Below are 16,410 nucleotides of genomic sequence, written 5' to 3' on the forward strand. Positions count from 1 at the left end.
ACCTCTAATAATTATGGATGGCAATTTCCCCTGTAAAACCGGGGCCCCGCCCCGAATGGGCCAGGTTTTCCCCGACCCTAAACAAGGACGGGGCGGGGACAGGGAAAATAATTATCCCCGAACCGGGTATGAGGTGGGGATGGGTTTTGTATATAATGCTCCGAACCCACCCCGAACCCGAAGGTAAATTAGTAAAATATCTCTAGGTTTAATATTGATATTTAAAATATCTCTAAGTTTTTCCTAAATTTTTAAAATCCTAGGATCCCATAATTTTATTTTTGAATTACCTCTAAAGTATTATAATTCAATTCTAAAATACCCCCAAATTCCTATATCCTATGTATAAATTGTCCATAAAATAGATAATTTTTAAGTAATTGCATTAGAGCGTAGAAAATTCGAGAATTCACCATCCCCGATGGGATATAGGGAGGGGGTACAAGGTAAGGTATCATGACTTCAGGGCAGGGGCAGGGAGGGGGTGCCCCACCCCAAACCCACTCCGTTGCCATTCCTACTACTAATTTTATGGATTTACTAAACCTATTCTCGAGTTTGTGATTTATTAAAACAGTATTGCTGTCTAGAAATAGTAACTAACCAAGAAAATGTGTAAGGGCATGGGGGCATGCTTTTTTTTTTATTCAAAAGCACCCCCTAACACTTCATGTAAAGTTTCTAGAAAGAACTAATATTTGATTTTAAAATGTAGCAAACAGTGTTTGGTTTTCAGCGGAATGAAGAAGAAGAAAACAATGGCATATGAGGTTCTTCATTTGCAATGACACGTCTTCCATTTTTTGAACAGAGAACAAAATTGGCCAAACAAAGTTATTGCCAATGTTTATAAGGGCAAAAATGATATTTTTATTTTTATTTTCTTAATGAATGCTAAAGTTAAAAATTAAAATTTTCATTTTTCACTTTCATCTTAGACAATTAAATTAAGTAAAACGGTTACAAAGGGAAAATCTATGATACCAGAATGGAAAGACATGGTATCGAAAGAGTTTTGATCAATGAAAGCACCTCGTGAATTTTGATTAATACCACCTGGGTAGTATCATAATCGATTTTTTCTCATATCATATCTTTATGACATCATAATTGAACCTTGGGTGTTTCAATAAAACAAAAACTATAGAATAGATTTTAATAAATCCATCAAACTACAGGGAATGTTTTAGATTTGGGCACATCCAGACCCTTGGAAACCAGCCATGTCCTATCTAATGGGTTGACTTCACTTCTACTACGAAAATGGCCTTTCACAGTTTCACACTTTGTTGAAAAATAGTAAAGAGAGAGCAAATGGAACTTATCGATAATCGCTTTCCTTTGCCGATGTTGCAGTGATTTGAAGTTGTTGCAGGAACTTGAAACTAGAAATTGCAGGAAGATGGAGGGCTGAGTCGTGCCACTTGGTCACTCTCCTTAAAACTGTATTTTCCCCCTACGGTGCAGCCAGGTGATTGCAAATCGGTCGCCAAGATAAAATAGCCCACAGGCCACTGGTAGACGTGCACTCGCTTACCAGACCTCTACGAACCATTGAAGATTGATGCTCAAATTTCTCAGAGAAAAAAAAGTCAAAAATGGTGTCTTTTTGACTGGGTCGGTCAACAATCCTTTTATAGAGTGCTCTCAAACCCGAATGGACACATATATGTCCTTTCAAACAGGAGCCTCTTCAGAAAAACAAATGATTCAGTGCATCACGCGTACATGTACACATACACGTACATGCGCACCCGTGCCCCGACCCGACCCGACCCGGCTTGGTCACTCTCCTTAAAACCGTATTTCCCCCCTATGGTGCAGTCAGGTGATCGCAAACCGGTCGCCAAGACAAAACAACCTACAGGCCACTGGTAGGTGTGCACTCACTTACCAGACCTCCACGAACTAGTGAAGATTGATGCTCAAATTTCTCAGAGAAAACAAGAATGTCGGAAAAATGGTGTGTATACTGGGTCAGCCATCACCCTTTTATAGATTGGTCTCAGACCCGAATGGACACAAATGTGTCCTTTTAGACAGGAGTCTTTTCAGAACAGTGCACCTGTTCGAAGAGGTACAAGGAGGAAGAAGAGACATGAAAAAAGAAAACAATTTATTTTGAATTTGAAGAGACATTTTAAAATTGAAAAGGTGTAATTTGGATACAACAAAATGATTTAGTGCATCGCCCGCACCCATGCCCCGACTCAGCTCAGCATGCGCGTGTGAAAAGCACCCCCAACCCCCCCTCACATGCATGGAATATCTATAGTCCTCTCTTCCTATGGGTCCCTACCCATAGAGGGAGCAAAACTACAAATATACTCTACTCCCACTTCTTTCCCAAGCAATGTGGGACAAGGAGTCATTCAAGGGAGGAAAGGACAAAAATAAAAGAGGGAGAGAGATTCTTGTAAATTTGAATCTCCCTCCAACAACACTTTCACTTACATCCCTCTAATTCAAGGCGGATTCACACCATTTGCAGCAATACGTCGAAGGTCATCATTTACGGTTTTAGCCCCACATTTGTCACAAAAGTGATTTCCTATCATCTAATGGCTTAAGGATGACAAAAAAAATTTGGTAAGTTCGTAGAGTTAGGGGTGCAAATGGATCGGACCATGATAATTCTTATATTATATATTTATAAATATAAATATATAAAATATATATGTTATTTATTTATTTATAAAATATTTTTATATTATATTTTTATAAATTTGTTATATTATTTATTTCTATAAAAACATGTATATATATGATGAAAATAATTAAAAAACATTTATATTTATATTTTTTACTTTATTTAAATTTGTATATTTTATTTTTCTTTTAATAATTTATTAATTTTTAAAGAAAGCAGGTTGAATCAGATCAGATCAGATCCGAAGATCCAACTTACCGATAGGATTTGAATTCAAATCGAGTCCTATCAGATTCGATCGGATTGGATCTGATATAAATAGTATTGGATCAAATTCGAATATACCCTAATTCGAATCCGATCTGATCTGTTTGCATCCCTAAGTAGAGTAGTACGTGTTTGGATTGAGGAAGAAATAAAAATGCCGAGAGAAATAGAAATTGAAGTTTTAAGGCATGTTACAATAAGGGCTTTGTAAACCTGTTGGATGGTGGATCAAAATTCTCTATCTATGAATCCAAACAAGGAATTTCATTGCACTTAGATAAAGGCACCCTTATTCTAGCCTCGCTGTTGACTACTTGACTTCTCATTGGAATGCCGAAAGTAATTTTGTTGTTTCTTCTGCTTTGTGAGTTACGGGGGATGGTAATTCCAAATCCTCTTATTCTATTGGTATTGGGTATCACATTAGTAAGTTTGGGTAACTTATATTAATCTCACAAATATATTAATAATACTAAATTAAATTTAAGATTCAAATAATTATAAATAAGGTATAAATATATAATTTAATAATTTATATAAAGAAATACACTACAATCATCAATACTAAGAGTCCACAATATGTAGATATCATACATTAACCTTACTAATGATACATCAAACAATGCTTGATCTTTCAATATACTAAAATAAATTATTTTAGTACCATGAGAATGATTTAAGACATAAAATAAAATACTTTATAATTTTTGGAATTTTCTTTTTCTTTTTGAAAAAATGCATACATCTAATAAAGATCACAAAACTAAGCACGGATGTACATATTTTTTACAATTGAAATCCCAAACATCAATTGAGGATGTATGCTTTTCTACAAAAAAAAAGGGAACATAAACAATTGAATAATAAAATAAAATTACCTTCTTCTTATTCTTTTATATACTTCTTCCCTCTTTGGTTTTATAGGTTAGGAGTGAAAACAATCCCAATTGTGCTTAAGACAAACAACATAATGATAAAGTTGTGAACATTTTTAAAGAAATTGGTTAAAAAATAAAAAAAAGCAAAGATTCCACCAATTGGTGTATCCTATCTATGTATATGCACCGATACATCACAATACATTGAGATACAGTCGATACAATATTGTCATGGGTGGAATTTTTTGCAAATGTGCCTAATCCACCTTTGCCATATACCCACCACTGTGGATATGGATACGATATGTCTTGTATTAGGTAGGGGTGCTCACGGTTCAGGTAACCGAGCTGTGGGTTATATTATCCAAACATAATTGGTACTACAGGTTTTTGGAAAACCAATAATTGAAATTGAATTGAAACCAATCGGTTAATCGATTGATCAGTCAGTTAATTGCCGGTTTAGTTCATCAATTTTTGTGCTTTTGATATTTATAATATATATTATAAATAATAAATAATATATTATATTATATATAATGTATATATATATATATTCATTTATAATATATAGATAATATAAATATATATAATATACATATAATATATATAAATATATGTATATCAGTCAGTTTGATTAACTACAAATTTTTTATATTGGTTAACCAGGAGCCAAATATATTGGTGTCCCCCAAAACTTTATGTTAAAAGTTAAAACCATTATTTATATAGTTGGTAAGTGGAGGCAAGATAAAAAACGTAATGAAGGTCCTTGGCCACCCAAAACTTGAAAGTCTCACTCTCTCTCTCTCTCTCTCTTCAAACTCTCAAAATTAAAAAAATTTTGTTTACTTTTTTTTAAAATATTTGTAATAGACCCAAGCCTTCTGATCCCATTTCTCTCCAAACCCTACCTCTTCTATCCCTATCTCATTTTCTTGTTTTAATTTGGCTCCTCCACTCCGCCAAACCTTCATGTCAAATCGTGTCTACATTTTGAACCGAACAGGAAACCCAAGACCTACATATAATGCATCTTCTCTTTCTCTCTCTCTTATTTATTTATTTATTTTTAAATGCTACGTTACAAGGGATTTTAAGAAGAAATGTTGCTCCAGGGATAGACGGAAGCCTGGAATATATCTAACCTTTTGGGCTTCAAAGTTCAAACACGTTGCCGCGTAGGAGTCTGGAGACTCGTGACTCCCTGGACCCTTCAGAGTTCAGACTCCATAATCCATGGATTTACGTGAATTCAGATCACCTGCTAACAAAGTACATTCCAACAAACATTTATAAAGAGTTGAAAGGTGTTTTGTTGGCAGAAGATCCCAACCCGATTTACTACCCAATGCATTAGTCATTTAGTTGGGACCCATTTAAAGGTGGGGCAGTTTAGGTGGCAAGTTATGTGTCCCCACACCCATCAATGGCTACTCTGTTCACACAGACCCAAGACGCTCCCGATAATTAAACAAGAAACTCTGTGCTATATAAAGCACAAGAAAAGAAATTCTTCTGAGGTTAGATCCCAAATTTGCCTGAAAAAGAGAGAAGGCTACAATTCTATAACGAGTACAGAAAAGATTGGATCTTTAGTAAATTACCCAAGATAATATTGTTGTTCATTTGATTTGACAGTTTTGACTTATCGTCTCGTGAACTGTAATTTTAGTTTGAATGATCCTTGGAACCACCTCCTATATTGGGTGTTGGTCCCCATTTAGAATTTTCCACCTGCAGAGAAGGGGGTGTTTCCTTCCACCTACCTATTTGTATAGAATCCTTTAAAAACGTTACTTCTTTGTCTCTTTGTCTTAGCTAGGGCTTTAGGCAATCTAGAAGCAGAAGCATAGGAGAATAGGAAGTTTAGCTAGGGCACCGGTTTGACCGTCCGAGTCAAGTGGGTCAGACAGTGCCACATCATCATATATATATATATATGTGTGTGTGTGTGTAAAATACATATTGACTATCGAGTTAGGTGGGTTAGATTGTGCCACATCATCATCTATGTATTTAAGATCTTTCTCTCTCTGTGTGTACAAATACATATTTTATCAATAAATAATGTATAATTATGTCTTAGATATGTTATATGTATTATTTTATATTTAATTTATATTCTTTAGTTCAATTTTATTTTTTATTTATAAAAATATTAAAATTGCGATTTAAGGCCAAAAAAGGGGATTTTTTCACAAAAATAGTAGGGCAAGGCGCCTACAATGCATTGGGACGCAGATTTCAAAAAGTTACTCAAAATAAAAAAACCCTAATCAAACATCAAAGTGCAAAATTACAGCCTCCAAAAATTTGCATGCATTGAGTGTGCAACCCACAACCCAATGATTGGGTCGAACAGGTTGGTGGTTGAACCGTTCATCAGCATCTGGGTCAGATGGTTTTTGATCAACTCACGGTTTTAACAGAACCATACCCAGAATCATGACCAGGTGATGGTTCGAATAATTCAATCAGCCGGATCAATGACGGGTTGAAAACACTTACTGCAAGTAAGAACTGAGGCCCTCAACCTGAGCCCGATCACTCAATGTCCAAGCTTTTATTCCCTTAAATCACCAATGTCTACAGAATGTAGGAAAGAGCTAATTTTAAAATAATTTGGAAGTTAGTTTGCCCATTTTCTGCCTAAGCACTAAGTTTATCATATATTGTAAGATGATGCATGCATGACAAACATGGACGGAGCCATTGCTGTGAATGCACAAGACATCATTTGATCCACAGTAATCACATAAAATAGACCGAAAATTTCACAAAAACCAATGCTGAAACTGGCAACTCTACGAGGTCATAAACTTTTTTTTTTCTAATCTCTTCATTTGTCCAGAGAGTATCATCTAGACTTCCACAGACTGTAGATTGCTTATTAAGCAAAAGGGTATATATCAATAAAAAGTTTATGCTGCGCTCCGCATCTTAGTTTCATTAATAATGCCACAATCTGAACATTAGAATTTCAATCAAAATAAATGTTATTATCACTATAATTGTTGGCTTTAATTGCTAGTGCACTTCAAATCAAGTGAAGCTCAGAATTGAGAATTCTGCACTACTTGCACATCCTAGATTTGTGGTCTTGTCTGAACCACATATATTTCTCCATCTTTCACCACACCTTCTATGTCCTGGGCAGACCGATACAAGCCTTCAATGATATTTCCCACCTCCGCAATTTTTGAGAACAGCGAAAGTTGGAAGCTTTTATCAACCATCAGACGGTCACAAGAGTAATCCAATAAAACTTCCTGTTCCTCATCCATGGGTATGCTGCCATAAGACAAATTAAATTGATAAAATGGGAGAATTTGCAACCTGAGATATTTCTGCAAATCAAACATACTTAGGATGCTTGTACGTATAGGATCCACAGTCTCATGGCTTCACCTAGACAGATTCACTTGATGCAATTGTATTCATCAAAACAAAAGGCACAAGAATATAGAAAGTACAGTATATATCTATATACCTGTCATAAAGCCCAGCACCTGCATATCCTTCCAAATCCTCACCGTTGGAATCTGACCTAAATATGAGGGACTTCTTAATAAATAACCCTATTTGTTTGCTTGGAAAACCAACAACCTGCAAGTGAATATCACACTGAGGCCTGGTGAAATACTTTAAGTAGCCATATTCAGGAAAAACCGGAACTTTAAAAGTTCAAATTTTAGAGTTTAATGTTTCTCAAGTTGGCTCCACTTATATGTGAATTGCCTTAGCTCGCACATGCATTTATTTGGGTAAACATAAGGTGTCTTCCTACAACCTGACTTACCTTAGGAGATTTTAGGTTAGACTTCTTGGTAATAAAGCTCATGGCTCGTCCAGGATAAGCACCCACCAAAGTTTCTCCCAGGCCCTTGACAACCTGTTCTTCCACAAATGGAAGGGAAGTGAGGACTACGTCCTTAACATGATTTTAAAACCTAAGTCAAGCTTACCTCTGTATAAATTTCTGAGGTGTCCCCTGATAAGGGATTTCTTGTATGGATAACAAAGGCATAGTCAGCACTTATTATTTCTTGAACCAAGACAGCCATGCAAAGGTGATCATGATTAAGACTAGCTTTTCTACAACTAATGTATGCCCTCTCATTCCACTTTGAAGCCCAAACCTGGAGCACACAGATAAGGAAACAATGCATCAAGGTAAGAAAATCAATACTTTTGGTTTATTAGCAATTTGTTGTGCACAAGAATGAACCTAGAGGAAATGTCATAAATGACATTATATTTGCATATAGGAAGGTATATTTTAAATTTTTATAAGAAAAGCATCATATTTTTATAAAAAAAGACATTTGTTCTTACTCATCATCACCATCTAAGACTTATCCCAACTATATGGAGTCAGCTACATAAATCCTGTTTTGCCATTCTGCTCTGTTTAGTGCCATATCCATAAGACATTTGTTCTTATTAATAATGATAATTTATAGGGTGTACATGCTGAGCTGGCCTGACAAGGAGCATCCTCTAGATGAGATTGAACTACAATTTTCAGTCCATTGGTCTGGATAGGATATATTTTAAGGATAATTAATTTAACAGGACAGGCATGTGATGTTAGGGCACAATAGACCAGCCAAGGCCTCAAAAATAATAATTTATATCCAATCTATATCTAGCAATGTTCATGTTCTAATTAAACATTCTATGATATTTTTGTAAGTCAATAGATATCCTTTATATCTCTGAATATGTATCTTTAGTGGAATAACTTCTGTTCTTTTTGTAAACTTTTATATATTCTTTTTAATTATCAATATATTCTATACACACATCATTAAAATCACAAACAAAACTCAAACACTATAGATATGATAATCCATAAATATTACCAATTATTGTTATGTTTCAAAGTTTACCTTCTTTATTGCTTGCCAAGCTTGTCTCCATCTCTCCTCACCTTCATCACCAGGCCAAGGTATCCTTGAATTTTTCATTTTGTTCTTAAGTTCATTGATCTACCAAACACCCAAAACTAAATAAGTGAATAAGAAGAATATTGGGAAACTAACTAGCAATTTTTTTTGGTCTTTTTTATTGGAACAGTTAAACTTTTATGGATTAAAATTAAAGAATGTGTTATTGGAAAAGATTCAAGTATTTAATAGGGAGAATAAAATATAACGATATGCTTAATTGAAGCAAATTGGTCCTAGTTAAACTCAGCAACCATCCATTTTAACAACTAGCAAGGTTGGAAGAAACATCTATGGCCTCAGAAGCATCAGAACACTGAATACATGGAATAAGCTCTAAAAAAGAGCAATCCTTGATGAACTTTATGCTGGAAAATTTCCTTTGGAACAAGGTTCTGATAACACTAGCACACATGAAAAGCATCAATGCAGATTGGTTTTGAGATTTCATTTATTGCTTGCTTCTCTAATTTCTTTGGCACTGGACTTCTGAACTCCAATTGCTGTGTAACATTTGATTCACAAACATCCATGCAAGAAATTTCAATTCAGTCCCCTTCTTCCTCTTCCCCCAGTGGGGCAGAAGAAATAAAAAGATCCCGTGTGTGTAAGAAGTTGAATAGCCCTGTGATTTACCACCTTGGGTAGGGAAAGCACTCTAACCTAGATGCACCTAATATTCAGTTTGGGAAAAGTGCAAATACAAATATGTTAAGTTCAAAACCTTGTAAACAGTATTTCTAAACCTTGTATTTGCACTCTTCCCAAACTGAGCTTTAGACTCAAAACTTTCAGGTTTATCATATCATGTATTTACACTCAACATTCAGTGAACACTTGAATTGTTGTCTCAGGCACGGAGGTAAGCAGAAGCATTTTCAGTTGTTAAATATTTACTTATAACAAGGAACATTATACCGTTTTTTTACTAATATGACAAGTTAGAGCTAGCTTTTGGTGAACTAGGATTGATATGCAGGATATTTTGCAGCTAGGAGTCTGAAGGCATATTATTTCAAAGATGTATTCAAAGTATGGGATACTGGAGAAAATGGGAAATCAGGTCTAGGAGCTTCTGCAAGTCGTGATAAAACCATTTTTTTACTAAATAGAGCAAATTAAAAACTTTTGAATATTTTTGGAGTTAAAAGAAGATATCTGGAAATTCAAGGGGCATTTTGATATCACAGAAGCAAAATATGGCCTTAGAGCAAACCAATGGGACTTTGTGAAGTTTGACAGCCTCATATCCAGTTTTATCAAAAGAATGAAGTACAGATTTGGCAATGGAGAGCAACTAAATTTCTGGAGGAGCTTATTGTTTGCTGATCAACCACACATGGAATCAGTTCCCATCCTTTTTCTAGTGGCAGACAATAGAGATCATATGGTGGGAGAATATCTTGACTATTCACAAGACATTGTCTGGGATCCCACCTTTTAGAAGAAATCTAAATAATTGGGAGCTTGACCTTGCGGAGGAGCTTCTCATGCTACTCTATAATATGCACCTCAATCTTTTTCAGACATAAGAACATGGCCATGGCGGCCCTGAAGGGGTCTTCACATCTAAATCTTTGTTTCAAAGGATAAACAATGGGGATAGGGGTACCTTTCTAAGTAGCAAAAATTGGAACTCGGCAGCATTCTCAAAAGTTTCCTTTATGGTTTGAATAGCAGTTTAGGAAAAATGCCTTGTGGTGAACAACTTAGAATGGGAGAGGTTTGGGCTCACCAATGTTTCCATCTAGGGAAGAAAGAAGAAGAGAGAAAAAGAGAAGGAAGTTTGGGAGCCAAAAATCTGGGCTGGTGGCATCCACTGTTCTATTTGTATCAAAGAGATTTAAAGTAAGGAAAACTTACATCTATGCCCCTGGTGACACACTCCAAAAAAAATAAAAGCTAAAAACATGCTGACAGCACTCTAGAATAACAGCAGAAAATAACCTAACAGCACAAGCAACCCTAACAACAACCATATGGTACATGTCTTACACACTCAGGCAGAGGAAAAACTAAACTACATATTTATACATTACAAGTTGGCAATAGGGGTGTGGAGGCTTCTTCCGGAGGTCTTTCAAGTTCATTGGTGTTTCTCCAAGACCCTCAAACAAAAATTTGGGGCTGGTACTTAAAAAGTCGGGGCAAAACAGGAAAACTTGTAAAGAATCCATCTCTGCAGAAACTACATGGGTTTTGTGGAACGAGAGAAACTCAAGATTGCGAGAGAACAAACCCAAATTGGAAACTGAGTTATTCAACAAGATTGTTGAGACACCCAGATCTTGGCTACTGGTAACTAATAGGGTGTTCATCAATATGTATGATTTTGGTTTTTAAACAAAAAAATTGCCACATCAGTAGAAACTATAAAAAGCAAAATCATACATATTGATGAATAGATCCTAAAACTTTAAGGGGTGTTCTATACTCAAATTTTATTAATTATGTATGCCTTATTGTCACATAGTGATTTTCTTCATTTTTAATAGGGAAAATTCCTGATTAGTACCCTGTACTTTGGGCCTAGTGCCACTTTGGTCCCCGAACTTTAAAATGTGACAATTCAGTACCTGAACTTTCAAAACGTGCCAATCCAGTACCTGCCGTTAAGTGGCATTTGAAAAGACACAAATGCCCTTTGAGTGTCATCTCATTTTCTTTATCAACCATCCAAACGTTGATAAGAAATGAACAGTCCCGAATCCTTGCCTCTTCTATTCAAGAAAGTTGGGGTCACCAGAATGCCCATTGAGATGTGCCACTTAACGGCTGGTTAATGGCAGGTACTGGATTGGCACGTTTTGAAAGTTTGGGTACTGAATTGTTGCATTTTAAAGTTCGGGGACCAAAGTGGCACTAGGCCCAAAGTACAGGGTACTAATAGGGAATTTTCCCTTTTTAATATATACGTTCAATTGCTGCTGTTTCAGGTCTATTGTACAGATCCTCTTTGTACAAAGTACAAACTCTTTCCAAATTTCAATTACTTTTGCAACCTAGGTTTCTTAGAGACATAAGATGGATAACGAATAAAAAAAAGAAAAGAAAAAAGGATTTGTGCAGGTTGCTAATCCAAGCAACCCAAAAGTTCTCAATGCAACTGAAAATCCAAAGGAAATTAAAAGTGACTCCTGAAATCCATAGCCCTCTTTTGGAATCATGTAATGAATCTTACATAGATTTCTTTTGCTAGTACAAAACTATGATAGATTCTCATCATGATGCATTATGTGAGAATTTGTAACATAAAAAACGAGGACTGTAATACTCAATAACAAGACCCTAGACCACAACAAAAAGCATATATAAAATGACCATATAATAAATTATTATATAAGAGCCAATGATCTGATACAAAAAAGTTACCAATGGGGGAGGAGCTTTCAGTTGTAGGATAACTTCTCGTATAACTTGGAGTTTTGAAAGGTCACCACCTTGAACTAGCCTACTCAAGGAAGAGATCTTGTTTGCCACATCCTGTAAGATAGCAGTTTGTCTTACATCAAACTTCAAATTCATTATAACAGAAGGTTGAGCACATAACTAATGCCAAGTCATTATTGATTTCAAAATAGAAATACCAACATGTAATGAATTTGATTCAATTTTAAAAATAGAAAAATAGACGGATCACATAAAAATGATCAGAGACAATCCTATGCAATGCGAATGACACTTGTTTCCTAATTTGGGAGCATTTCAGTTCATTCTATGGTTCCATATCCCAGAAAAAGTTCAGGAAAACATGCAATTTTTTGAAGGACATATCACAAATGTTTCATTCTTAGAAATATCATAGACGGTCCACTTTTAGATGCATGCTACTAGGTCAAGCCATGCATTTTAGCATTACAAACAAGTTCATGAATGCCTAAACAATATAGGATGTTATAAAAAATGATGTAAAAAAAGCACATAAGAAAAGGAGCCAATAAAGATGTAAAGGCCCTTTATGGATGTCATCCTGATTAAGGAATGCCCTAAAAAATTATCAAAATAGAAGGAAATTAAAATAAAAAGATTTCATAAGTTCACACAGGAACCCAGATTACAATAGATCTTTATCATGTGATCCAAGTGCAGGGATCTGTTACTCCATTGCCCTTTAACTTATCTGGTATGGTGCCACTTCTTTATGCTATTTCAGGTCCAATGGATTCTCCCTCACTCATTGGCTGAGTTATTATCTTCTTAGAACGTGCCTAGTCTCAAGAAAAGGAAAATTCCTATAGAGCTGTCTTCCTTTTGCCATCTGTTAGGTAGTTTGGAACGAGCTGAATCGTAGAATTTTTGAGGTTAAGTCTGCTCCAGTGAAGGTGATCATAAGCAAGGTGGAATGGACTCTAAAGAGATGGGCTAGAACTTCAAGGCTTTCTGTGGGAACTCTAGTGAAGGTGATCATTTCAGTGAACATTGGACTTCCCTTATTTCATATTTCATTATGTAGGAACTTTATGTTAATGTTCAGTTCATATATACAAGCACACTTTTTAGTACATGTTTGGGAGGCTTCTTGCCCTCTATATTTAATACAATCATTTTTACCACTTATCAAAAAAAGAAAAAAAAGAGAGCCATAAGACAACTAAATTTGTTTTAACTCAAGTATGCAAAAGATGGTATACAAAATGAGTTCAATCACTTATCACTTTTGAAGCATAGACATGTTTCAGTGAAGGCCAACAGGGGGGTTGTTGCTGCAAAATACTAATCCAAGCAACCAGAAAGTTCTCAAAAGAGCCCAAAAGCGAAAGGCATACAATCTATGATTGGTATTTTCACATCCACATTCATAGTCCTTTAACCTCCTTTTCTAATACAAAGGCATAGCATTCACATCATCATAGCTAAATATGCAATAAGTTCTGAACACACTAGAAATCCCAAAACATCATCTAATAGTTTTTTTTTTTATTGACATTTTTACATGAATTCATAGAAATAATCATTTTTTAAAACCAATTCCTAAACGTAACAAAACTATAATGCAGAACTTTAAGACACAAATAACAGGTCATATAGTAGACCCAAAACACTCTAGAGATTGATGATTTACATGGCTACCAAGATACAATCTTATTACAAAAATGAAAACTAATTTTTCACATACGAGGAGAAAGTCTGTAGGCTCATCTTATAAAAACAATGCTAATCATCCTCCAATCACTTTGTCAAAATAAATTCTAAAAAGATTTTGTAACCAATGGAAGGGGAATTCTTTTCCTTTTTCCAAAAATAAATTTCTGGTCCAACTTAGCATTTCATAAAAGACTAATTTCATTTTTATTGCCAGCCTTGGCCAGCCTCATGAAAGGCAAAGAACTACCACTCATCGAAATAAAATTTAGAGTACTGGATCTCCCACTCTAATTCAATGAAGTTTTAATCAAAATTGACTCTAAGGGTACTAATACAACCAGAGTTGGAGAAGTCGAACATACCCTGTTTAAATCTTCGAATAATATATGCTCAAAAACTCCAAATGGTAAGGCAATTGACATTGGAATCTTTATCCAAGATGGTACTCTTCCTCTTAGAAATTGAATATTACGGGATTTAGCACCAACCTGTTCGATGAAAGTCAAGATCACAAGAACATCTTTCGTCACTTCATATAGTTGAGGTATATATCTTCTTGCAAACTCATAATGCTCATGATAATTAAATATGCAGCAAAAATCATTTACCAAACCAATGTGTATATGAAAATCTAGTGATCAATTCATTGTCAAAAAGAAAAAAATGAAAACAAAAATGTTGTTTTGGTATCATACAAATTGCAACGAGAAGATAAAAACTTGAGCCCATCCCAATATTTGGATCCTAGTAGAACCACAATTTTCACACTATTATAGATTGACGTAAAACATATAATGTCACTTTAAGAAAGTCTAATATTTCTTGTGCAACAATGTATTTATAAGGAGGGGCATCTTCCTTCCATGCTGCAGGGATTTTATTTTCATATGTATAAAAATAAAGGACATGGGTAGAAATAGTAAGAAATGATTTAAGCACTAATAATTTAACAGTGGATATGGCTTTAAATATAATGGATTGGCAAACAGAATTCATGTAGCCAGCCCCATATAGTTGGGATAAGGCATTGATGATGATGTATGAAAATAAAAAACTAAGAATCCAGAGTTCTGAGAATCAAACAATTGACCATTAAACTAATGAAATAAAATATACATAGTATCAACAAAATGTGTTAGCTATTGACATAAAATGTCACCCTTTCCATAAATCTATGCAGGAATGGACATATTCTCCAGTAGCATACCGTATCACTTGTGAACTCCTCAATCGAAATGGCATATTTACCACCAAAGTTCTTTTTCTTCAAGGTCAGTGCTTGAGGAAAGGTGGAAGTAGTAGGACCAAAAGATACAGCAGAACTGCTGATATCTCTGCAAATAGAGAACACACCACATCTCAAGCAGGGGAAAAAAGAAGAAAGAACTTCAGAGATATTCCTTCAGCACCATACCTGATTTCTAGGTTTGAGAACTTGATCCATATTGAGACTGCTTTTCCTTCCTTCAATTTGAGATCCTGAAGAATTCTCTGATCAAAGCATGTGGCAAAGCAAACCTGTAACATACTACCGTTATTGGGTGTCACACATTTCTTTAGTTAAGCATCTATAGATGGGTCTTCATTTAAAATCAAATAAAAACATTTCCAGGTTTTCTTAAGAGGTTAAATGTTCTATTTGAATTAGTATGTATCAAACCAGTAACTGCAATTATGCATAATGTGCAAATAGTTTCCAGACCTTGCTATTTCTTGCTCGAATAGAAACATGAGATAGAACATCTGGCATATCATGTGTTAGAACAGCGACAACTCCATCTGGAATCTCTTCCCCACCAGTAACTTTATTTGCAATAAGAACTGTTGGTTGCTTATAGACCTTATCCTGAACAGTCATCAACTCATTCACAGAAGTTACAAAACCACACACATCCAGAGGGCTAATAACCTGCCAACTGCCAGATGTGAAATTTATCATTGTTTTGAAGCTTAAACATTATATTAAAATATCAATAGAGGCGGATATGCATGTGAGGTGAGGAAAGGTATCTTGGTAAAAACTGTGGACTTTCATCCTGTAGGTTCTTACGCAATTTGCATTAGAATTATCCTTTTATCTTATTTGAATATAATTCTCCCAAATTTCATATAAAAAAGGAATGCTATACATTGAACAGACCAAAGTCTTTACCAGCCTAGGTTTGCAATTTTCCGAAGAATGGGATGAAGACGGTTAATAAGCATAGAGAGGATTGGTGCTGATCCAGCCCTTATTACCTCCTCTGTGAAAATATCAATCTAATAATAGATGAAAAAGGTGAGCAGATTGTAATCTAATACAACAAATTTCTAAAATACATGGAACAATTTTGAATAACAGATTAGCGAATTTCAGTATCCGAAATAGTTCCTTAAGTTGAACAACATACCGCCCATTTCTGCACACCAAGAAGTTGACCAAGATATTGTGCACTTGGCTGGATCATCCTTTGGTAATGCTGAGACTTATCAGTGAGCACCAGCTGGAGACGATCAAGAACAGCCTTTGTTTGTAATGCCCATTGCTCACCATTAGGATCATATAATTTGCGGATATGGCACCAATCCTTCAGTAGAA

At 35.2% G+C, this 16,410-nt stretch overlaps 1 protein-coding gene across 6 annotated transcripts in view; it reads right to left on the reverse strand.

Annotated features, from left to right (window-relative positions):
• Window positions 1–6,705: 6,705 nt before the first annotated feature.
• LOC104595539 (phosphoglucan, water dikinase) overlaps window positions 6,706–16,410 on the reverse strand; it is a 54,125-nt gene continuing 44,420 nt past the window's right edge. For 4 of the 6 annotated variants that reach the window (XM_010256296.3, XM_088887862.1, XM_010256301.3 and 1 more), the window contains 12 exons: window positions 16,223–16,399; window positions 15,985–16,091; window positions 15,535–15,748; window positions 15,247–15,350; window positions 15,040–15,166; window positions 14,195–14,320; window positions 12,120–12,230; window positions 8,691–8,789; window positions 7,764–7,937; window positions 7,598–7,690; window positions 7,289–7,404; window positions 6,706–7,089 (listed from right to left, as the gene is read on the reverse strand). In XM_010256296.3, the coding sequence (XP_010254598.1) occupies window positions 6,885–7,089; window positions 7,289–7,404; window positions 7,598–7,690; window positions 7,764–7,937; window positions 8,691–8,789; window positions 12,120–12,230; window positions 14,195–14,320; window positions 15,040–15,166; window positions 15,247–15,350; window positions 15,535–15,748; window positions 15,985–16,091; window positions 16,223–16,399 (1,653 nt within the window). In that variant the 3' untranslated portion in view covers window positions 6,706–6,884. The remainder of the gene's footprint in view (window positions 7,090–7,288; window positions 7,405–7,597; window positions 7,691–7,763; window positions 7,938–8,690; window positions 8,790–12,119; window positions 12,231–14,194; window positions 14,321–15,039; window positions 15,167–15,246; window positions 15,351–15,534; window positions 15,749–15,984; window positions 16,092–16,222; window positions 16,400–16,410) is intronic. The other 2 variants (XM_010256300.3, XM_088887863.1) reach the window with 2 other exon arrangements.

This window comes from Nelumbo nucifera, chromosome 5 (assembly GCF_055504915.1).
Source record: "Nelumbo nucifera cultivar China Antique chromosome 5, China Antique-T2T, whole genome shotgun sequence".
NCBI classification, from domain to species: Eukaryota; Viridiplantae; Streptophyta; class Magnoliopsida; order Proteales; family Nelumbonaceae; genus Nelumbo; species Nelumbo nucifera.